Below are 25,017 nucleotides of genomic sequence, written 5' to 3' on the forward strand. Positions count from 1 at the left end.
TATTTAAACTTTTGTCTCCTGCAATTTTTCGAACGGTGATTCCTTCGGTCACGTTACGCCATTGCAGAATTGCAAAATGCAGTTTAGGATTGAACTAAAAAAAAAAATGGGGATATAAACAAAAAAAAAAAAAAAACAAGAAAAGCTGAGATGATTCGCACAAGAGATAAGACAACTTCCAATAGAACGTATTTCGTTACACCGTCGCTATTGAAACGACATAATCAGGGTCGTTCGCCGGGTCTAAAGCAACAATTCCCAGAGCCGAGGAATAAATAACTGAGATTCGATTTCACTCCAGTCTACAGCACGTATGTATTTACAATTAAAATGAACGATCTATTCGAATCAGTTCGATCCTATATTCGCGAATTATCTCAGTATGAATATGAATATTCAAGATAAAAAAAAAAAAAAAAAATGATCAATCGATGTGAATAAATAATCCAATAACGATCCGCGGAGGGTTAACAATAAGAGCGGTTGGAAACGATATTATTAATCGATCTTCGAGGTCTTTGAAACGCTGAAAAGAGGAGGATAAAAATTAAGAAAGAAAAACAATTAGAATAAAGACAAGAAATTAACGAGAGGAAACGAAATGAAATGAAATGAAAAGTGAAGAAAATAAGAAAGGGAATCGTGCACCCCACCTGAAGGAGGAATACGGGCGCGGCCTTTCCCCTGAGGTCTATAAAGTGACGAGGAACTCGTCTGAGGACAACATTCACTCCGCGGATTCCTTACTTACATTCACGCCATGTGGCTACTCGTATTAGCAGGTGAGTGTTTCTACTCCAATTACTGTCAAATAATTTTATTCACCATTTTTTTTTCCCCCCACGTTCAGATCAATTTTTATTTTTATTTTTTATAGCTTCTTTTTCTTTTTATTTGTTTTTTTTCATTCTTAATTATGTATATAGTAATTCGTTTTTCGGATTATTCAAGGGTGATTTTTGTGAGAACGGACCGTGACCGGATTTTATCAACGAATTTAGTTCAGAGTGAAAGTGAATCTGATAGTTTATTTATTTTATTTATTTTTTTTTTTTTTTATAGTCATATTTCTTTCTTCTGGGAGCGATGCTATTATTGTTTGAAGAGATGAGAAAAAGAGAGAGAAAGGGAAAAAATAGAGTAATAATAAACTTTGTACAATGAGATTTTTAACCGTTCTGTGTCAGGGAAGTTTCGCATATAACTTTTCGTAATATTTGATTTCTCTGTCGTCGAATTGAAGAAACAAAACGGAACATCAAAATCAAACTCAATGTAATATCAATTCTGTAATATTATAAAATGACAGAGACTTTGGATTTCAAAACTTGCGACAGAAATTTCGAAAATCCAGAGCATCGAGCTCGATTTCTAGTTTCATTTCATCGTTTTACCACCGGATGGCGGCGGCTATTTATAAAGTTATTATACCGATGTTGCAACTCGACGAACGCGACGCGACTTTCCAGGAGTCTTAAGATCACCGAGACTTGGTACGGAGTTCGAAACGCTTTGATAAATTATACACGCTGCATATATGGATGTACCTAACATAAATAACATAAATCCGCATGATTAAATTTCCGCAACGAATCGGCTCGCTGCTCCGAAATTTTGGGCCCCGGATTTCTAACGACATGTAATTATTACTTCCGCTCCCTCGGACCTCGGTGAAAAGTGAAAATATCCATTTTTACAATACTTGCAGCGTAAGAAATGCCGCGCCATTTGTCTCCAACCGGTGATTAGATTGTTGGATACATCCGCGTCGCAAATTGTATTCGTGTGCATTCACTCCAGTGGGGATGGCAAAACGACATCAGCTCTATCATTACGGTCTGAATGGAATCGTGCGGACGTGTCGCAAGGAGGGTGCAATTACAGCTCTCACTCTCTCTCTCTCTCTCTCTCTCTGTCTCTCTTCGCATCTCTCTTTGCATCATAAATTTTTTTCGGTCCAATCACTTCTTCTCTCTTTTATTCCACACACTTGAACACATGAAAGATAAACGAAGAGAGCTGTCGCGATAATTTTCTAATCCTAGTTTTGACAAAGTTGACTGCGCTCTGTTGTTCGATGAGCATGATAAAAGAGGCGTAATAGAGGAATAAAATTTACGCGATTGTAATAATACAGGTACAGTATATAACGCGATACGGTAAGCATGTTGCGCAATTTTTATTGCGTGACTGGAGTGCATGCGACTCGAGTTGCCGATGGGCACGATTAGCGATTGACCGGTGAAATTGATCGCTGCAACTCGTTGCGGAAAACTTGAAAGTCAAGAAGCCTCTAGGATTATAAATAAACGCGGCTTTATTGCGAATTGCTTTTCATCCTCGAAACCGGAAACGTAGAGGTTGAAACGGGATGCATCGAAGGAATTCAGGATTTCTAAGTTGATCGGTTTTGTGCACACGGTTCTTCTAGCTGAATGAATGATCGTTAGATGAGGATTGAGGAAATTTATTGTCCGAAAATAAATACTTACTACGAATTTCGTTACGAGATAGTGTTACATAGATTATTTATCAAACTATTCTAGTAGTAGGTTATGAAAATTTCTTTGAAAATATAAAAATACAAAACACTGAAATCATTTGGATGAAGCTCAGATATCAGTGCTTTCAAATCTTTTTGAAGTTCTTAAAAATCTTGCAGATTCGTTCGATTTCGTTCTACGATGGCTCATTTTATTTAGAATATTATTTTATAATAACAAAACCTTTGTTTTTGACATGTTGGTATCGCCAAATAATTAAATTTAGAACGATGAATAAATATTGATCACGGTCAAAAAATTTTATTATCCAATAAACCGGTGAACAGAATGAAAATCTTTTTCAGTGATTTGGTAGGAAATAATTTTCTAAATCAAACATGCCATTGTAGATGGAAATGAAGCATCGATATCTGAGCTTTTGTTCACGACTCCGATACTTGTTAAGCGTTCTTCGTAGCCCACGGGTATGATGATTTAAAAATGGGGCTGGGTTGAAGTAAAAATCTCGAAAATCCGAAACAAAGAAAATTCAAAGTGGTGAAATTTCAACAAGCCAGAAATTAGCAGAACTGAAAATCTTGGACCATGCAGAATTTCGATGTTTTTAATTTCTCAATTTTCTCAGTTTCGCTCTTTTGGAATTTCGAGCGTCGGGTTTCGGACAATCCGAAACTTTCAAGTTTCGTCAAAGTATAATTTCTTTACTTCAAGGTTTACGACAAAAAAAAAAGAATACGGTATTTGACGTTTTCAAAACTCTTCAAATTCGGGACTTCATACCCAGCCCGTAAAAAATCGCCAAAGACCGATTAAATCGCAACAAAAATGAGTAAAAATTGTCAATTCTTGACCAACCAAGTTCCTCGAGTAACTTTAACTGCGAGACAAAATGCTGCGATGCTTTGAATCGAGGAACGGAATCCGGGCGGCCGGCCTCGGGGTCTTTCTACTTTGTAGAGTTACAAAAAATTCGGCCAACTAGAAACGAGGTGGTTAATCGCAATTCCGGGGCGCGGTAGAAACGCGGCGGGCGTAAATATCGGCGCAGCTGACGTGAGCTGCGGAGGCGATTCGAACGCTACAAGGCTCCTGCGAGGGTGAAACACTGCGTTGCGCACAGACGATGCGGAAAGTGAAACCTGCAAACTGTAACTCTCGGCTTCGAACGGACTCACGTATAATATCCGAGCCTGCAAAGATACGGCTCGTGCCTCCTGCCGAGATACGCCTTACATACATCACTCGCGATTCTCTCTTTCGCGATACGGTTACACAAACTCGGCGCCTCGTTGGGCAACCGGAACTGATTTCCATCTGTCTCCGGTAAAGGCGGAGGATTTAAGGATCTAGGAAGTATCTGCCGTACCTAGACATTTTTCAAAAATCAAAATCTCACTCACCGAACTCTATTCGATACTGAAATAATCCCTTATCAACCCAAAGCACTGGTTGAAAACCACGAAATCAAAAATCTTCACGTTTTTGGTAAATTTCTTCAAAATCATTGACAGACAAAGTTTCTTTTTTCGTTTCGAAGAGAATGATTCTCCTCACTTTGTCACTTCAGGCACATTTCTCAAATCTTTATTCCACAGTTTCGTCAGTTTTTCCTTTTCTTTTCAAGTTAGAAGAAAGAAAAAAATTTGTGAACAAAATGAAGATCGAATTTGCGCCTTGAAAAAACGACGGCATGAATCCGCATTCGCGAAGGTAAATTTCGCAAGAGTAATAACGTAGAGGCAAATCAGCGACCTTGTGGTTAGCCAGCTGCTGGCTACAGTGAGAGGTTTTGATAGTAGATAGAAGGCTGGATATCTGGAGGACCCCGAGATTGCAGGCGATTAAATAAACGGGTGCCTACAGACTTCTCTGACCAATTACCGAGCATTATTTTACGATCGCAAAGTTGTTTGCCATTAAAGCCGATTTGCTAGTGGCCAAATTACGTTCTCCGTAACCTTTGGAAAATAAGATTCGATCGTGTCACAAGTATAATAAATACGTTATTTTTTTTTTTTTAAAGCATAACCGTGTTAATGTGCAAAATGTATAACGTGACTTTAGGTGAAATTTTTCTGAGAGAATGCACCGCGTTTTCGAAAACAGGAAGGCAAATGAAACCAGCTAACGAAGATAGTGTAATTACGATAATTGACTGGTACTACGTGCAATCCATGAGACTAGTATTGTCTCGAGATCTTTTCCCATCTCTAACGAGCTGAGGGTTATAGTTTCCTTAACGATATTACATCCTCCGGTATTCGCTTCGTCTAACGGAAAACGAAGAGCGTGTAACGACTTCCGCGATGTCGAACTAGGCAAATTTCGATCGAAAATGAACGACGGTTCACAATCTCTTAACGCATAGCCTGCACGGTGTTAAATCCTGACCAGGATGTGAACTCGTTGTGCGAACCTTGCAGGCGAGTTTACTCCAGATATTTTCCCAGTCGTTTGTGCGTGTGAACAGCCTAACGGATAGAGTCTTGGGCGTAAATGACCCACACATTCGCTTGTTTACCGCTACTAGAGAAAGTCTTCTCAGACCACATAACAGCCGAGGCGCCTTAGTCTCGTTTTGCATGTAATACCGAACCGCTTTACGTTCTAGTCGTGCAGTTCGTTGCACAAATTTGCATATTTTTAAGGCCGCGAATCGGAGAGAACTTTTAGTCAATCGACCGATCTCAACCGTCTGGCTGTCGGAAGTTTTGAGTTGATCTTCATTCAAGAGAAAATCTCGACTCTCGATATTGGGTAACAAAGCTGAAACACTCCACCGGTAAGAACGAACCCGTCAACTTCACTCCGGCACAAAAGTCAGACAGCTCTGACCTTTCTCGAGTCACGATTCAGCCGAGCTCGTGTCTGCGTATGCCGTTATGTACACGACGAAAATGTTCGATCAAATTATGATCTTCGGATTTTCTCACGATGGTGTAATTACATCGCGTCATGACTCTTTCGCTCGTTTTAAGAAGAACCCTGATCATCAAGATCAGTCAAAACACTCGGAAACGAACGGTCGTAACTCGAGAACGAAACACTCACCTTTCACCGGATACTGGATCTACGTACTCGCGTGATCCATTGCTGATCAGCTGATCGTCGTTCAACTTCACGAGAAAAGTATAGGAATGATAGTCTCCCGAAGAGATCTTTACAGCAGAGTCAGCGAATTGCCTGAGGCAAGGTCGCTCGGTGATCCGGTTTGGCATTTGTGCATTGAGCAGGATACGATAACTGAAAAAAGAAGCTGAACGGTTACACATTCGATTACCCGTTGTAAATATCCGTTGTTCATACTTCTGTTTCAATGTCCTCAGGTCTGTTGGCGGTTTCCGCCGGCAAGGAAAGCAGCGGTCCATCGTCATCTTCATCCGTCGCTGCTACGGCAGAGAAGAGTTCGTCGAGTCCCGACGATCTCGTGCTCCTCGAGATCGACTTGAAGGACCCGGCCAAACGGTCCCCGGTAACAGCAACGGCCGTCTACGGTGCCTCTCCAAGTCAATACGTGATCAGACACGGTGACGAAAGTCAAGAGGTTCGTTGGCTGAAAGATTTCGTTTTTTTATTGTAATGGTCAGAGCGAAGGTTTAGTTTTATGTACTGGGATGCCCAACTGTGAGCAATCCTCGCGACTAGCGACTTCCTCACTCGGGTCACTGTTCGCTGATCACCGGTCTGTCAGCGAAGCGTAACGCTTTGGCAGCAAAAAGTTGCGTATTTTTATAGAGCGCATGGATACTTTTTTTCTTCTCTCATGTATGGTCACATCGTCTACGGAATCGACTTAAAGACGTTCACTTCCCAACGGAGTGTCATTGGAGTAGCGAAGTACTGTGTAGGAATGGCTTGAGTTCTCTCTGACTAGTCGATTATTTTTCCGCGACAGAAATGATTACGGGTGATATCTTGTACCTACTTCGTTCTCGCGTTCTCGGATGATTTTTTTCATTATTTTGAACTTTTACTCGCAGACCTTTCGTCTGCAGGATTTATAAATAACGATGACCTTTGCGACTCACCTTTGCCTCGACCTTTCAGTTGACACCGGAATACTTGGGCCTGCTTCAGCAGTACACTCATACCCAGCAAGCACCACAGCCTCAGGCCCGTCGACCACTCCCAGCCTACGCCAAACAACAACAGCAACTTCAGCAGGCCTACCAAAACTCTCGAGTGCCGGCGGTCGCCCCGCCTAGACCCAGAGCCCAGCTCCACCCTCAAGCACTGGCCCAGGCTGAGGCGGCGGCCCAGATCCAGGCCCAAATTGACGCTCAGTCCCGCGCCGAGGCCCTGCAAGCAGCGCGACACGGAGCCAGCTCGTCGGCCGCTCCGACCTACGTGGACCCCAAACTCGGTTCCTTCGAGCAAGAGCTCCTTCAGCTGGTGTCCGCTAATCAGGCCCAGGAGTTCAAGCTGGCTCGCGGGCCTGCCGAGGCCGGACCCAGATACGTTGAGCAGACCTACGCCGATCAGCTTCCGGAACAGTACCATGTCGAGACCAGTGCGGGAAGGTACCAGCAGCCGTCGGTCCAGGCGGCATATCAGACCCAGGAAGACGTGAGCCAGATCCAGTACCAGGCCCCACGCTATCAACCCAAACAGGCCAAGGCTTTCAGGCCCTCTCCACGGTACCAGGATCCCCAAGAACAGGTGAACCTCAAGGCTCTCCAGCAACAGGCTGAGGCCCAAGCGATAGCTCAGGCCCAGGCTGAGGCTCAGGCCCAGGCACTTGCCTTCCAGAGGATATCGCATGCTTCGCACAACAAGCATCAACAGTCGGCATTGGATCAGATCCGTTTGAACAACGAACAGCACAGACAGGCCGTTATTGCCGAAGAGGCCCGAGTGAGGAGCGAACAACAGCGGCAGACGAACGCGCTCGAGCAGATCCAGCACGGGGCTCACGTCAGCGAAGCCGGACAAGCCCACCTTGCCGCTCAGGCTGAGGAGCAGGCCCACCCCAGACCAGTCGACCACGAGGCCCAGCTGAAGGCCCAACTGAAGGCTCAGGCTCATGCCGAGGCGGCGGCGGCCCGACGGGCCCAAGAAGCTGCCGAGTTCAAGGCCCACGCTGATGCCATCCGCAACCTTCAGGCCCAGCAACAGGCCCACGTCAAGGCCCAGGAGGACGCACACCGCAACGCACTCGCTCTAGAGCGCAACCAGCTTCGCGCTCAGGCCCAAGCTCAGGCCCTGGCTCAGGCCCAGGCCGAGGCTCTCTACAAGCACCAGCAGCAGGTTCGAGCCAAGGCCCACGGCGAAGCCCAGGCTGCCGCGCGTGCCCAGACCGAGGCCCGAAAGACGGACCCAAACGCCCCTGTGGTTCAGTACCTCCTCCCCACCTCAGTCCCACTCCCCCCACCCAACAGCTACTTCACCAACGAGCAGATCCAGAAGTACGCGACCTCGGCTTCTTCCTACGTTCCTCGCTCAACGCAGACACCCAAGGCCCAGGATGAGCAGAGCTACGCCCAGCAGCAGGTCAACCAGCCCCGTCAGGCCCACAAGTACAAGGCCCAGCCCCAGTCATCGATCTACGTCTCGCAGTCCGGCATCGCCAAGAAGGCCCCCGTCAAGTCGCTCACCATTGAGGAGATCATTGAGCAGGATCAGCAGAGCAGTCCCCAAGTCGTACGGCTCCCGAGTTTGACTGGGCCTCAGTCCCTCACTCAGGAGGATGTCGCAGCTCTGATCAGCGCCGGCTACTCCGTCACTCCGGTTCCCCCAGCGAAACCAGCGCAGAGAACCGCATATCCTGACCCCGAAAACTCGTCCGTAGGTTATTATAAGAAACAACGCAGTCCCGAGTATGGATACGATGAGGCCCAGGTCTCGGCCGCGCAGAGAAGGCCCGCCAGGAGGCAGAGGCTTCATCAAGTAGCCGAAGAAACCGATTCTAGCGCCAGCGAAAAGGTCCTCTACGTTCTTAGGAGCGACGAAATAAGTGACGCTAAGGAATGAAGAAATCTCACCGGCATAATATGTAGAAAATACGATCTCGATGGACGGAATTATCGCACCGCGGTTGCTTGATTTGGGTGCTTGCTTCTTCTCTTTTTTCAATATTCCGAAAAGTTTTTCATTGCGATGGTTGAGTCTCGAGAGGTTCGAAGAAACGTTACGTCGAAAACTTAGTCTATCATCAGTTACCTGGGTATCGAAATAATTATCGATTTAAAATCATGATCGTCGGGAATTTAATTTTATAGAAATTTTGAATGGGATTTGGATTAGAATTTATCGCAATTTTTGAGAGAAAAATCGGAAACTTATCACCTGACCGCAGACTACGCTTTTTTGACTTGAGGCGATGAGTTGTAACTGAAAACAACATTTGTTTTCCTTAGTTTGACACAAATACAATATGAAAAAAAAAAAAAATTCATTCGATCATCCAAATAAATTATAGACAATTTATTCCCAAGAAGAGGGAATATCCTTGTTCAATCAGATTTTCATTCACTCGCGATTGAATAAAATTTTCCTCTACCAAATCTCAATTTTCTTTTAATTTTACATTCGAATGAATTTTTTTTTTTCAACCTAGAGATGAAATTATAATATAGGCAAACCAATGTTATGCACCAAACTGCCACATTATTTTCGCGGGAAAAGAACTTTTTTCGCTCTCTTTCCGCGATTTTTATTTACACTCTATTTTAATTTTAGATCATGTGTGTGTTTATTTTAATTTCATTTTTGTTTTTTTTTTTTTTATCGATCAACTTTTAGTAATAAGTTATATAAACTTTCGCTATTTTTGTACTATCTGAAATCACGCGGAGAAGATGGGGGGGAAGGATATAACCTGTGTACACGGTGAGGCTGCCGAAAACTTGAAAAATAAACTATATTTATACACATAAACGTACTTGATACACGTCTGTAAATATCTTATAAAAAAAATGTTTGCCAATAAAATTGTTAAAAATCTGTTTTCAGCGTTTTACTTTACCTCCGGAATGAAATGTTGACCCAAATTTTTCACCCTCGAGACAATTCGCCCTTCGATCACGACGCGAGATTCCAACTGCCACGCTTTCGAAGGATATGAGAAGATCCTGAAGTCCTTGGTAACGACTTCGACGTCCAGCTGAAAGGTAAAATAAAGAAAAAAGGATTGAGAAGACAGATTGGGTGAAAAAATTGATCATTCAAATATAGCTGACGTCCTTGTTCGATATTCGGATATTGAATTGAGCCCGTAATAAATCAGGTTCAGTTTTAAAAGGACCTTCTTAAGTGCCCGCGTCTGTATTCGCGCATATATAGATCGGAGTAATTATTATCGGGGTCAAACAGTCTCCGCGTTCATAATTCACAGCGTTAATTTGATCGGTGTAAGCGATGTTTCCAGTATGGTAAGAAATAAAAAGTTAATCGATCATCTGACAAAGACGATTGTTGAATAATGAATTTGAGCATTTGTTATGGAAGTGGATTCCTGACCAAAACAAGAAAAGAGAGAGAGAGAGAGAGAGAGAGAGAGAGAGAGAGAGAGAGAGAGAGAGAGATAATGTAATCGATGCTTGATTAATAATAGATCACATTTCACATGCGGTAGTGAAAAAAAAAAGGAAAGAAAAAGTATGAATAGAAACGAGAAAGAGAAAATCTTAGTCCGTTTAATTATGTGAGGTAACTCAGGAATTTTGCAACTCTTGGCTCTCGGAAAAAAATAAATAAAAAATTGAGATCAGTGTACCCGATCGGTGATAAAATAGTAAAAAAATAAGACCTATAATTTAGTAGTAACAATGCCAACGATCATGGTAATAAAAATGAATGAAATTTTACAACCGGTTATGCGAGAGTAACTTTATTTGTATCTGTAGTTAACTTAAATTCATTGGCCCATTTTGTTACAGTTGAAGATCAATTGCACAACTGCCAATATCGTCGAAGCAACGACTTTATTCCGTATGTTTGTTAGTGAATTTTGATGAAATCTGCGAAGTTGCGATCAATTTTCGTCAAATTTAATGAAGGTAAAATGGGAAGGTAACTGGCGAGGCTAGTTATGTCCTGCATCCTTTTGCATTTTAATATCCAATCTTCTTCTGACCATAAGGTGGGTGGGATCATTTTTTTCTTTTTTTTCTTTTCTGTCAGTGATATACGCCTTCGCAAATCGAATAACTTTCGCGAGAGGCACGCCGTATTCGCACAGTTTCAAAGATTCCAATTAACTCGGATGGAATTGGTTTCAACGTCAGCGGAAATTATCGCGTTCGAAATTCAGGAGAAAAGTATTTCGTTACCTGATTCCTTCGTTTTTTACTTTCTTTTTGCTTTACTTTTAGCAGGCAATAAATCCTGCAACTTATGAATAATTTCACCAATGACGATAAATCATCGTCATTATCGGTTCGAAATTTGACTTATGAAATAGACTTCTTGCGAACTTAAAAGCGAGTGATATGATTCTTGCACTTAGCTGCCAATCTGCATCGAGCTTTTAGTAGCTGCGATATTAAAATCGCGATTTATTTAGAAGCTGCAGGCGTGGTTTGAAAGCTAGTTTATTATTACATCTAAATTCACCGGACAAGATACATTTCGATACAGCGTACAAGCTCTTGCAGTTCTCTCAAACTTGAAATAAATTCCGGGTCAAGCCGGCGGCGTGACGTAATTTTTATCTGCGACGAAGGCCAGGCTCGTAACTTTGTTCGGCGGACCTTCGGAGCCCTGAAAATCGATAGCGAAAAAAAAAAAACAAACACTCAACTTTCATCGCAAATGTCAAAATACTGGTAAAAATTCAGAGTAAATCAGGAGAAACGACAAGACGGAAATGAAAAGACATTATCTTATTTCGTTCCCACAATTTTCAGCACAAGGAATAAAACCTGATGCATGATGATTTTTGAAATCCTAATGCTGGACGCGTTTTGTACGTGGTGATAAAAAAAAATAAATAAAAATAAACACGACACCGAGGCCGCGGCTCTGAAATTAACGCAAATAACCGTCGATTCGAGTCCTTTCTCCCACATAATATAATAACGTGATACGATTTTTATTGCCGTGTACCAAGTTCCTTTCAACGTCAAGTGAACCGATCGCTATAATCGGTGGCAGCAGTCTGAATCATGCGAATTCCCTGAAGCTTCGATTTATTCATTTTGCTTGAATTTTTTTTTATCTCAGTTACAATCGCTGAACAAATTTCAGCTAGGTTGATTTTATTTCACTCGATGATGATTTATCGTCAGCGACGCGGAACGATCTTGAAACTATTTCCCACTGATGATAAAGATACAAAGTAAGGTACGAAAAGATAATCGGTGATCGTACTGTTTTTCTTTTTTTTTGCGATCAATTTGCGGTCGAATTCCGCATGGTTCTCAAATTGCACGCGAAATTTATCATTCAATTTTGTGGGCGTGACGTTGGGCGAATATTTGCAATTCATCCCCTGATCTATCGTTTCACTCATTTCGCGTTTGATTACCAGGCGCTGTCGTTGAGTAATTTTTATCGCGATTTAAGCAGCGGGTACGCAAAATGTGCGGAGGCCAGATCGATTAATTGCAAAAAACTAGATACGTAGCAAGGACCGAAAATTGTTATTGGTTTAATCAATTACTCTGCTTGAGATCCGCGTTAACTTGTTCTTTTTCTCCCTTATTCCTCTCTATCTCTCTCTCTCTCTCTCTCTTTCTCTCTGTCTCGAGTGCAAACGCATGCAAAGCTATTATTACATACAGAACTTTCGACTTATGTGTCTGGAGGATTGGTAACTAGGCTGAATCGTATTACGTACATTTGATATTTTAATCGCCGAATAAATCACCCGGGGTGATAATAAATTAGTGGCAATTAATTAGTCAAGACGATGATAAATATTGCAACCGTTTCTTTTTCCTAATCCTTATTTCTTTTCATTCTTATTTTTTTTTTTTGTTTTTTTTTCTACATCAACCGCGATCGTAATATAATTATTTTCACACAGCTTGTACAGCCAAAAAAATTTGCGAAACAATTTAAAATATCCTGCAATAAAATATAACAAAATTTTTCGGTATTAGGTAAATTATTATTATTATTCACAAACAACAATTGAGTTGTGGCAAAAATTCGTCGAAACAAAATCTCTGTGAATTTTTCAACCGCTGTTTTTATTTCATTTTCAATCAACGTAATTTCATTTTTTTTCGTTCCCTCTCAACCTAGCAAGTATTGTGAATAGATTTTTTTTTAAAGTTTGTTTTAGGAATCGATGATCGTTTCTTCGATTTCGATTCCAATTGATGACGTCCAATAAAATTACCAGTTTTACAATTACCATATTAGTTTGTATTCTTATTTGACAGAGTTGGAAGGCAGACTGTGAAATAGTGTCATCGCGTACAATTTAGCGTTGTGCAATATTGATCGGAGCTACGCAAACCCGAGAACGATTTTTTTAGTTGTCTAGTATTTTTTTTTTTTTCTTTTTCATTTCGTACGCGTTCTTTTTCGTGTACATTACACCTTCCTACTTTGCAACGGTTCGATTCGTTCGCATTTCGACATTCTGCGAGAAACACGGAATTGAACTTTATGCAGACCTCGATCACCTTAAACGTGTCAACTGGTGAAATGTTTCAACGTATCTACGCGTTGAATTGAGGCCCCTTAAATTATTCTGTAACATTTAAGACCTCTGGCAGATTATAGTATGAATAATTATTTCATGTAGCCAAAAAAGAAAAAAATAAATAAATAAATAAAAAAAGACGCGGGAATATAAAAATTTATTAAACAATAACGTTGAGATATACATCACAAATTCGATGATAACTTTGAGTGCTGGAAATGAATTAATAGCCTCGAATGTCAGCCAATATTTTTTTATTCCTGTTCCCCGAAAGCGGCCCAGAAACCAAAAGATCCGGTTTTGAACCCGTCAAACAGCGGCGTAAATCGGCGCAAGTTGGGTCAAAGCTATTACGCAAATTATGTTGAGAAAGAATAGCGCAAGAATGAAAGAGACACAGTGGACTAACCGATTCTAATTCATGAATCGAGTATTTTTAGTGGTTACACGTAAAAACTTTGAATCAGTGTGAAAAAGTTTGGAGGGATAAATTTTCGCCGTTTATATCAATTCCCCGAATTCCTTTCCGCATCCGGTTCGATAATTTTCAATCCGCAATGAAGCCCTCGCCCGTTCGGATCTCTGTTCATATTCCAAGGATTTCGCGATTTCCTGGCAAGGCCACGCGTGCGTCATTTGTGACATTAGATCAGAGCCCGGAGAATGAAAGGGTACGAAGCGAACAAAGAGAAATAGATGAAAAAGCGAGAAAAGACTTTGCGAAAAGAAAAATAAACCAAACATGCAAGTAATCTCGCTACTTCTCTCTCTCTCTCTCTGTTAAAGAATTACTTCTTGCCTTGCGATCGGCGAGTGATAGTCGATTACATTTCGCGGCCGTCTCGATTTTACGCCCTGCTGCTGCTGCTGATCCAGACTCCCAATCGACATGTCGACAAGACATTCTGCAGTTCGATTGACCGGGTGGTAAATTACGGATCCTTTCACCCGCCGACTGACGATCGGCAGGAGCAGAAGGCGTGGCTCAAAACGGGCACCGAGAGTTGGGACCGATCGGTTCATGCCCCGTTACTAATCTTAGGGCCCAAAAGATAGCCGAGCTCTTCGGCGTTGCTCATATTTATACGCCTATCCTCGAGGAAGAAGGTCAGCGGTCAAGGACGAGGCGATCACGTAACATGATTGATAATGAAATCACCTGTTGGGCGATCAAACTTTCCCTACGCGTACAGTCTTTAATTATTTATTATTGTTTGTTTCTTTTTTTTTTGTGTCTTATTTTTAATAACTCATTCGCTTATTTGTTACAGAGAACCTTGTTTCGTCGAATATCGACCTTTCGGAATTCTAATTATAATAATTCTTCGTCCTTCAATCCGATTGTGTCAAATTCTTAGCGATCGATTTCTCCTTACCTATTTTAATTTATTTTCTTTACGTTTTTCGATCGCAAAGAGTCGACGTGTGAGAATGATTTCGCCTAGTTAAAAGAAACAGCTGCGATTGATGCGCCCACTTTCGATCTATATGCCAAGAAAGGCCTGCAACAACTACTCTACTCTGGTAATGGGTATTACTTCTTGTTTATAAACTTACCAATCGCAGGTGTGAAAATCCGAGGAACAAGACCGTTGGCTTATTGTGCTCAGGATAACACGGGGATCGAATGCGTTCGGCATATTAATCAAGCGACGAATCGCTTTTGAATCGACGATTTTTACAGTTTCTCTTTTTCAATACCGCTGTTGCATATTTTCGTTGCGTTCGACTTGTCGAAAAATATTCATTTTTTCCAACGTTGAAGGTTGATGAACTTTTTTGCGTTATCTGGATCTGGAATGAAAATAAAAACGAAATCAAATTCAACCCATAAAGGCCTTGCGTTTTATTAATCGACTCGGTTTTTTATTCACGCATCATTTTTTAATATTCATTAGTCGTTGTTTTTTTTTTTTTTTTCTTCTTTTATCAATAACTCTTTTTCTTATCTTGGACGAGTGAAATCACGCCCGTCAATTACAACAAAGTCGCTTTTGCCAAACCGATTTCGGTACAACAGCTCTCTTTTTTTCGGAATAATTAATACGCATTGATCGAGTCGAATAACGATCGCTTGATATTTACGGCGAGAATTACACCACTGTGTAACACGTGGACATGTTTTATTTGGTACATGGATACTCAAAAGAAGGGGAATATCGAGCACGCGAATTTCATAATTTATAAATCACATTCATAATTTTCAGCTGCTAGTCGATTCATCGATCATAATCGATTTTAGAAGATCAAAAAACGGGGTGATAAAAGAATCATACATTTAACTATATATGTAAGAAATTATGGATGATATAAAAAAAAATTCCAATTTCAATTACTACTTGTAACTATATAAATAAAAAAAATTTGTTACAAAATAAACGAATTGCAAATCGCAGACGTGTTCTTAAAATTCAATTTTCTTTTTCCATCGACTCAAATATTTCTTCCTCATTCAGCTATCGACAAAGGATAATTTTCGGACAGCAAAAGGATGAAAAAGTAAATAAACAAATAAATTTCAAAAATACAGACGATCGGATGATCCGAGAGTGAAATTTTGCGGCATCGAATTCGACCCAGATCTTTCCGGACCTGCGGGCCCTTGTCGGGAGGGGCCCGCGTCCCCCGGCAGGAGGGAGGGGCCCCGCTCTGTTGGGCCTCACGTGAGCATATAAGAACACCGCTCAGCCATCAACAGGATACAGTTCCACTACCCTCGCTCGAAACATTCTCTCAGGTGAGCGACTAAACATAAAACAACGTTTGATAGATTTGCGAGAGGTCATAATTGTCGCATTATTTTGCCTAGAAACGGTGCAGAATCATCGAAAATTCAATTTTTCATTTTATATCTAAATACACCATCGAATAACCTGTTTCTTTATTTTTATTTCTTCGACTCGCGTGCGATGTGATTATTTTCTTTCTATTCCAATCAGTGCGACTATTTTCTACAGAAATATATGTTACCGTAAAAATTCTCCAGTGAACCGGATCCAACAAGTGCAGCAGTAATATTTTATCGTCATATACTTTTTTTTAGCAAAAAAATATACGATGGTTAATATTTTATAATTGGTTTCAATTGTAATTCGACTCCTCTTCAATTACTGTCATATTCTTCTTGATTAATTCAATTTTCCACTTTGCTGACACGATTTTTTGGTACAATTCGATTTTTGAAACCCTCGAGGAATTCTTGGTGAAATTTATTAATCCAGACCGAGAACGAAGTGGTCAAAGTCTATTAGCGCCCGACTCTCAGTAATGACTCGATCGAGTTACGCAACTTGAATCTAGATCATGTCTGCATTCTATAATAATTAACAAGTATCCATGAAATTGGAAAGTAGTTATATCTTCTATAATATCTCGACATACTTCATGCGTTGTGAACGTCGATCACTATTCAACGATATATTCAATATCTGCACAAGCTACTATCAGGATCATTGATCCATAGAATATTAGCGTATTCAAGCATCTGTTGGCACTATGTGTCATAGATTAGAAGACCGTTTATTGTTTGTGTAAAAAATTTCTCCGTGAAGATTATGAATTTTTTATTGATTGAGGTTAGAAGTTATCTTTGAACAACTAAATTTCAGCGGAAGCGTAAACGTTGTCAAAAAAAAAATATTCAAAATAGATCAATACACTTCAAGATGAGTTGAGAAACTGTAGCGAACAAGAGAGAAACCATGTTTAGGATTCTTGATGATTCACATGTGCTTGAAAATCGGACATTTTTAATCTGAACGGAAATTTTCAGCAAGAGTAACCGAATGAAATACTGAATTCTCAACTTATTCAGCGAAATGGTGAAAAAAAAAAAAAAACTTAGCTTCAAGTACATGAGCAACGATAATAATTGTACCATCTAATTCTGGTTCCCTTTTCACATCAAGGCTCAAATATGAAAGTGTTTTCAAATTCCACATCCCAAGAACTTTTTACTTAAATTTCGGTTATCTATGCAATGGTAGACATTTTTTTTATAACCTGATCGACAATTGCCACAATAAATAAACCGAGGCCATTACCTTTCCGCCATTCCAACCTAACGATGAGAGTTTCGCCAGTAATAATCTCAAGAGAAAACGTTTCAACGTGTGAATTCCAGGATGAAGACCTTCGCAGTGGTCGCTGCGCTCCTGCAGGTGGCAGTGTCAAGTCACGTGGCTGTGAGACTTCCGTACCTGAACCCAGCCGGAGTAAACTATGTCGGTGGAGTTTCCGCTCACGGTGCTCCGCTGGTTAGCGCTCCAGGTCCGAACCTAGAGTACCAACACGAAGAGGCCGCTCTTCAGTACGCACAGCACCCCCATGGTCTGGAGTACGAACATCATCACCAGGGTGTGGAGTACGCTCAGCACTCCCATGGCCTTGAGTACGCCCATTACCCTCAGGCCCAACTCCAGTACACCGCCCACGCTCCGGCTCACGTTGAGGCCCATCACGTCGGCTACGCCACGGCCCAAGTTCCGGCCGTCGCTGCAGTTCCCGTCGTCAAGCACGTTCCTGCCCTCGCCGAAGTTCCGGTAACCAAAATCGAGGCTCAGCATGGATTCGTCGAGAAGCAAGTTGACGTAGCGAAACCAGCCGTAGCCACCAAGAAGTTCCAGGTAATCCAATTCCCCATTTTTCAATGCTCTTGGTCAAGGTACTAAACTCTGAATGGACTAGATTCAGTCTGATTGGAGTTTGGGTTCACCGTTGTCTCTACAGTCCCAATGGTCAAAAGTCAGATTTGAATTGCATAAGTAAAGATATAGCGGTCAAAGTAGAGATTGATTGAAATTCCAAAGATACCGTGCAATTGACCAAGACTGTTCGGGATTGTTACCTGCATTCGAAATTACATCTTGATGAGTACGCGCCACGCTTAGGATCCTTTCCAAACCAGTCTGAGCTTTTTTCAATCAGAGGACCACGAGAAATGCTGTACGGGTCACATTTAAAAAACACATTTCCAAAAACTTTTTCAACACCACTGACCTCGTTTCCAGGTGCGAAGACCGGCGATCCAAAAGCACTTTTACGACATCGAAGAGCATGTCGTAGTGCGTCCAGCTGGAACAGCGCTTGTGGAACTTGCCGAGCCTCTGTCGAAGGTGCAGAAAGGTCCGACCGTTGTCCAGGCCCTCGAGCATGCCGCTCCTCTGTCGGTGAGCGCAGTCGCAGACGAGCATCATCAACATCATGAGCATCATTTGGACGCCCATTCCCACGGAACCATCCACGTGACGCCGACTCCAGGCTTCGTCCACGCTACACCGACCCCCGTCTACGCTCACGAAGCCGTCCACGTGACCCCGGCCCCCGTTTTGGTATCGTCTCCATCCCCCTCTCCAGTCTTCGTCTCCTCCACCGTGGCTCCGCACTACGAAGAGAGCGACTCGGTGATCGTGGAGAACGCCAACTTCAGGAACTCCGCAGCTTCGCTCAGGCAGAAGGAACGCCAGATCGAAGACCTCGAGCATCAGCAGGACATCCTCAAGGCCGAAATTAATGCTGAACGATCTGCCCAGGTAGAATGAGACCAGAATTTTTCCTGTAAGAACAAGGTTAGATTTTAGACGACGGTGCTGTTTGAGTCAAGGCATTGTTTTCGGTGACTCGTGTAAAACAAGTTTGTGATCAGTATTGCTTTTATTTTGTCAACTTGAGTATTGATCAAGAAAACTTTGATTGTCATGGTCCTGAATCCCGAAAAGAGGCCAAAATCTGGCTAACTAATTGATCAATCCGGATTGAATTCGTAATTATGAAATAGGTAAAATCACCACCGAATGAACCACCATTTCCTGAAAAGCTCGTTAAACGATACACCTTCATTTTGTGATGATTCTACCCAAGTTAAAAACCTTCGTTGCTTCATGAAAGACCGGAACTTAACAACGCCAGCAAGTGGCAATACTGTAGAGCGTAAAATTTCGAGACCAGCATGACGTCTGATCGATTGATTTGCCTCCAGCGTCTCAAGGCGCTCTAGACCGATAACGAACCAATCTAACTGCTCCATTCAAGGTCCACTCCGCTCACTCTGGAGATCATCACGGAGTAGTGACGCACTCGAACGGATCACCGCTGGAGAAACACGTCGCTCGTTTGGCTGCTCACGAAGCTGGACCAGCGATTGTACCAAGCGTTAAGTCGAGCCCAGAAGAGGCCCACGCTAACCAGCACAAGCTTATTGAGCTGCTCACAGCGCGAGGTGGAGTGGCTGAGGTGAGTGCAATGAAACCATTTCCCATAGACAGTTGGAGGTCGAAACTCAAAACTGTCAAAGTTAACAATGACACTGCAAACTGTCACATCGAACGATTCGATCTCCGAATGGTCGAAGCTTCGAATGGTAAGGACTCCAAGCGTCACTAGCCTTCACATGTGTCCAGAAGCGTTTGCCACACATGATGTGAAAGTTGATGAAATTCAGATCTTTGACAATTCGGACATTCAATCATTCGGAGCTTTGACCATTCGGCACTTTGACCATTCGGCACTTTGACTACTCGGTCAACGTCGACTTTGGGTCTTTGTGAATTTGATGGTTGACGGGCTTACTTAACCCTGAACTTTTGGTGCTTGCAGGTCGGATTCGGCCGCGAAGGTCCCGCCAGCTACGTTGGTGACGCAGGACACGTCCGTGCTCGCGTTCTCTCCGCAACTCCGTCTCCGGATTACGCTCATCCGACTGGCGAGCGCGTCTCGACGAGACGCGTCGTCGTTAGCCGGCCGATCGAGACCCTCCAGGAGTTCGACGTCGTCGAGCCAGCTACCAAGATCGAGAGGGTCTCTTACCAGCAACCGACCGTCATCAAGACTGCTCGCACCCATCACGTCAAGGTCCCAACGTCCGTTCCCGTCTATGGAAAGGCCCTGGCACCAGCCGTCGCCCACGCCTCGGTCCCCGTTTTCCAAAAGACCGTCACACCCGCCGCCGAGTACGGATATTACCACTGAGGGTTTTATCGTCCCCGGAAATTTTGGCGCATCAGCTTTTTACAGCCCGCTAATCGCTCCGCGTTCGCACTGCGAGAGATTGATGGATTTGATTGATGGATGGATTGTGTAGACACTCGTCTTCAACGACGGTGATACTCATTTTACACCGCGGTGTTCGATCCTTCGACTTTTATACATATACATATAAAATACACATTGTATTATATTATCGAAATCTTAGGTGTAAATATTTGCCAATAATCGATCAATCAAACGATTTATCTTGTATGTATCATCAATTTATGAATTTAATAAATTAAATCAATTGTCTATACACCTGGTTTATCAGTCATTTTGTTCAATCCTTTTTACTGTTTTCGACTCCTGTAAAACACGAAGAGCAAGAAACTCAAAAGAAGAAAAAAACAAATAACCGTGAATACATTAAATAAAATCCGTAAAAAATTTATCATTTTTGGACCAATAACTTTTCAATTCTGTGAACTAATCAACGGAAATATGGCTTTCACTTTCGTTATAATTTTCTACAAAATGACCAGGCATCCATAAAACAGCCATTACTTTATTTTTAGACTGACAATCAGCTCATGACGTATTAGGTAAGTCAGCTTGTCTATAAACCACAGTTGCTGGTAAGTGACGTCCATTATACGGTTTATTTCCACAATGAATGACGGTGAATAAGGTGACGAATGAGATAAGCGACGTGTGTCTTGCAAGGTTTGAGGAGTAGGTGATCTTAAAAGCCCACGCCCAATAAAATAGGCGTTGAGACAGCGCGGACAACGATTAGTAAATTTGGAGCAAGGTTTTCGTTACGCCACTTGGTTAAACGGTGTGGATACACGCATTGGCAGCGGTAGGCCTCATTAAAAATACGCCTTTCACCGTAATTCCCACAATACGTATAAGCGTGCAGGGAGCGAACACATTTATTTGCGGCCGCGTTTGAGTCGCGGATAAATAATGTAAGGATTAAATAGAGGAATAAATTAATGAGTCAAAAAAAAAAAAAAAAAAACCGTGGCCGACGTATTTCTCAGATTGGATTTATTTCATTCTTTCTTAATCTTTATTAAGCGTGGTCAACGGCAGCTATTTCACGTTGCATAAATCTTTTGCCATTATTAATGCAGGACACTTTTTAACCAAACTAATTTAAACTGTTTAACTTTGTCAGTTATTATATCGCCTGATTCAACTTCTACTCGTTACCAATTGCACGCGTGTAATTTATTTTAATTCATAAATTACGAGCAAGTTGAGAACTTGTATTGCGGCAGCTTTGTCACGCTCCATATTGCAGCCTCGTACACTGATTATACAACGAAGTAACGAATAAATGATTTAACGCAGTTCTCTTCGTCTTCTTTTTCGTTCTTTTCGTCATCGAAAATCACAGTGACGATTACACAAGGTAATTATATGAGAACCAAAATTCGTTTGGATTGACACTCATAGATAGCTTATTTTTTTTTTACTGGAAAAAAGTTTCTTGCGTGGGTTGATTTTGTTTTTCTTTGAAGCGAATCCGAAAGTACGAAAAAACGCAGCATTATTACAACTAAAATCACTTGAACTTAGAAATGAAAATTGTTATCGAAATTTCAGATAAAATCTTGAAATTAAGTTTGAATTTGAATCTGCGTTTCAATGGGGGAAAAATCTTGATTCGATTTGGAGACTTTGGATGTGCTAGAAATCGTTTCAGCAATTACATCGTACCAAAAATCGTTCGCTTCGACTATTGCAATACTTTTACGATCGATCGAGTAGTTTCGAGACGATACGGAAATGTATTTTAAATTCGCTCACCCGCCCCTTGCAGGCAATCGAACGTCCTAAATAACAATGAGCTTTCAGCGAGTGATCGAAAGTTTGGATGCAATGTCAACGTTTCGCTGCAGCTATATAAGTGGAATAATTATTAGGTAAGCGAGGAAGTTTCACGCTTACGTGGAAGCGATTCGGGCTCATTCGCTTCTTGAATACGAAACGGTATCGAAGACGAGCTTGTCCGTAAATTTTCGTCATTCCATTGAATTTCAGTAATCGTTAATAAAAAACTTCGGGATTCTTGACGTGCGATTTCATTCACCCAGGCAGCGTTAAATGATTGCTGAAAAATATCGTCTCACTCGGTTTTAAAATGAAACAAGGTATCATTGACAATGACATTCTGCATCGCTTAAGCGTGACACAGAAGTCAACGAACTCTCAGATTCGCGCGGAGTTTGCGAGTCGCTCGATAGTCTCACGTAACCTCGATTGCGAAATATTTCGCACGGCAAGAGATCGCGATTCGCGAATATACGAGTGCTGCTCTCTGACGTTAAATGCCGAAGGAGCCGATCGATCGTCGAGTTTTAAAGTCACGCAAATCGGCGAGATCAGATTGCCGACAATTCTGAAACTGCCCGATGAGATTTATCCGCTGATCGATAACTGATTATCGACTAGTAATTCGCCTGATCCATTTGTACAGCAGCTTGCACTTCCATCGTTTGAATCTCCGCCACCAAGAGTCGTTCGGTATTCTGTCGCAACTCTGCAAATATTTTTTCTCTTTACAATCTATGTTTATTCGTCGGAATATTGAAGGAAAAAAAATTAAAAAGGGAATTATCTTTCCGCTTCTGACTCACTGTTTCCACATATTCGTCAACCGCCTCATTCCTCGCCTTCCCGAAGACCTCGGTCACTCTTTTCCTGATCTGTTCGATCCTGGTAAGCTCGTCCTTGACACTCCTGGACTCGTCCTGAACGAGCTTCCGGTCCAATTCCAGCATCCTTCTCTCCGTCAGGGTGAAATTTCGAAGTATCAAAATCCGGTCTACGAGATTGGCGAGTTGCGCGGGACTCAGAGACTCGATGATTTCCGGCGACAAACGGAAGTCGTCGTCAAAGCTGCGGGAAATCGAGCGGGTAGAATCGTTCCTCAGAATTTCCGAATCGCCGAACCTGCGCGTCGAGTTTTCCCGAACATTCCAACTGTCCTCGGCTGTCCAATTTTTCGAATCGACGTCGATGTTACCGCAAGACAAAACGTAACTTACAAAATTCTCGTAGCTCCGATTGAACGGATTTCCGGAAAAGAAAACCCGCTTGATTTTCGGAAAACGGACAATCGTTTCGACCTGGAATTCAGTTAGGCTGTTATTTTCCATGTTGACAGTTTCCAGGCTGGTAAAATCGCCCGAAAAGCTCAAGTTCCGCAGGAGATTGCTCGACAAATCGATGTAGGCCAGATTCGGCGAAGCTTTTGCGATCCTAGCCGTAAATTCAAGCCTCTGAATGACGTTGCGAGACAAGTCCAAGTACCGCAAGCTCGTCGAGTTTTCAAAAAAGTCCCTTGGTATACGGGAGATCGAATTTTGCGCAAGATTCAAGTGCGTTAGGTTAACCAAACCGCGGAAGGATCCTTCCTGAAGGACCTCGATGCCGCATTTGACCAAACTCATCCTCTGTACAGGCTTCAATTTCGCGAAGACGTCGGTTTTCAGGACCGGAATTGACGAATTCGTTATAACGACGTCGACGTCGTTTTTATAGTAGAACGAGAGCCGCTCGACGACACCGGGATCCGCGTTTTTGCAGAATATTTTGTTTCCGGTCCTGCGACAAGTGGCCGCTGAATTCGCCGAGTCGAATAAAATCCAGACGAGCAGTAAAACTCGGCGAATCATTTTTGCCGAGCTGTTCGAGAATACTGAAGAATAAAACGAATTCGCGAGTGTTTATATATGTATAATGATGCCAATGCTCTGAAAGATTTCACCGGAAACTTTAACCGCGGTTTCAGAATTCCACTTACGACGGGATTAATCTAGCTGGGAAAAATTGCTACGATGATTTTTCCTGTTCCTCTTTCTTCCTGCCGAGATGTGACTAAGACGATCGGTAAAACACCGACGGGGAATTTGCAACGCGTAATTCGCAAAATTTAGAAGCCTGAAGACGTCACTGGACTCGCGGAATTCACCTGGCATCTCACAGTTATATTGTCAAATTTCTGCTGTCATTGTACTTGCGCGGTAGACAGGAATTCCGGAATTTCATTACTCGGCTGCTCGGAATTCGGCAGTTTGCAGGGAATTGCGTGCAAGATTAAACGACGGTTCCGATCGGATTTAAGGATGCATCGCGTGTGCAGTTCGGTAGAACAGTAATAAACAAAATTGATGAAACTGGGGCTCAAAAAATAGTTCTAAAATCAACCGATAGTTGAAGACAATCAAAATATGTGTATTTGAATTTAATTCCAACTTGGAAAATTTTCTAATTTTTTTTTTCAAATATAAAATTAAAGATTGATATTGTTATCAATACATGTAATAATATGAATTGTTATTCAACTGTTAAATGAATATTTTACGTTTTTAATTATTTTACAAATATAAATCAAACGGTCTTATTTAATTTTTGAGACTCGTGATAATCGTATATTTTATAGACAGAGTATGAATTATATCAACGATAGCAAGATCTATCGAATTTAATATAAGCTGATAAAACAATGAGAATCTATGAAACGATTTTTCAAAAACTGAAAAAATTTCACTGCTTGTGCCTCAAGTGAGAAAAAAACATGTTATTTTGATTTTTATGAAAAGTAGCATCCAAGACTTATTTTCGTCGCTGATAACGAATTTGAGGTCAAAATCCGGATTCAATGTAGCTAACCGAAATGCAAAAACGAATTCAACGACTTCGCTAACTCGTCGAAACATAGTTTACGAACAATTTGCAATTCAGAGGACGATTAATTGTTACCTTATTCAATTAAAATATGTATGAAAAAAAAAAAAATGGCAAAATTCGTATTCAAACGAAATTCAGTCATCAATAGTTTCGTTTACATCACATTATCATACCGCTTTTCGCTTGTAGAATTTTATTAAAAAAATTTAGATCACCTGAAAGAAAATTCAAGTTTATCCATCTATGTTA

General features: G+C 41.8%; 2 protein-coding genes and 1 long non-coding RNA gene across 3 annotated transcripts; 2 read left to right on the forward strand and 1 right to left on the reverse strand.

Moving 5' to 3' along the window:
- The first annotated feature begins 699 nt into the window (after positions 1-699).
- On the forward strand, positions 700-9,449 carry LOC124222706 (uncharacterized). Its single transcript, XM_046633941.1, has 3 exons — positions 700-782; positions 5,831-6,048; positions 6,552-9,449. The coding sequence occupies exons 1-3, from the start codon at positions 761-763 to the stop codon at positions 8,472-8,474; spliced, it is 2,163 nt and encodes a 720-aa protein (XP_046489897.1). The 5' UTR covers positions 700-760; the 3' UTR covers positions 8,475-9,449.
- A 38-nt stretch (positions 9,450-9,487) lies between these two features.
- LOC124222716 (uncharacterized) lies at positions 9,488-18,065 on the reverse strand. The gene is made up of 4 exons (XR_006884103.2): positions 17,945-18,065; positions 17,142-17,820; positions 14,656-14,892; positions 9,488-9,606 (listed from the first exon to the last, which is right to left on the reverse strand). It is a non-coding gene; the product is annotated as an uncharacterized lncRNA (long non-coding RNA).
- LOC124222707 (uncharacterized) lies at positions 15,762-20,380 on the forward strand. The gene is made up of 5 exons (XM_046633942.1): positions 15,762-15,835; positions 17,222-17,723; positions 18,108-18,629; positions 19,129-19,329; positions 19,693-20,380. The coding sequence occupies exons 2-5, from the start codon at positions 17,223-17,225 to the stop codon at positions 20,062-20,064; spliced, it is 1,596 nt and encodes a 531-aa protein (XP_046489898.1). The 5' UTR covers positions 15,762-15,835; position 17,222; the 3' UTR covers positions 20,065-20,380.
- The last annotated feature ends 4,637 nt before the right edge of the window (positions 20,381-25,017 follow it).

Source organism: Neodiprion pinetum, chromosome 7 (assembly GCF_021155775.2).
Source record: "Neodiprion pinetum isolate iyNeoPine1 chromosome 7, iyNeoPine1.2, whole genome shotgun sequence".
Lineage (NCBI taxonomy): Eukaryota > Metazoa > Arthropoda > Insecta > Hymenoptera > Diprionidae > Neodiprion > Neodiprion pinetum.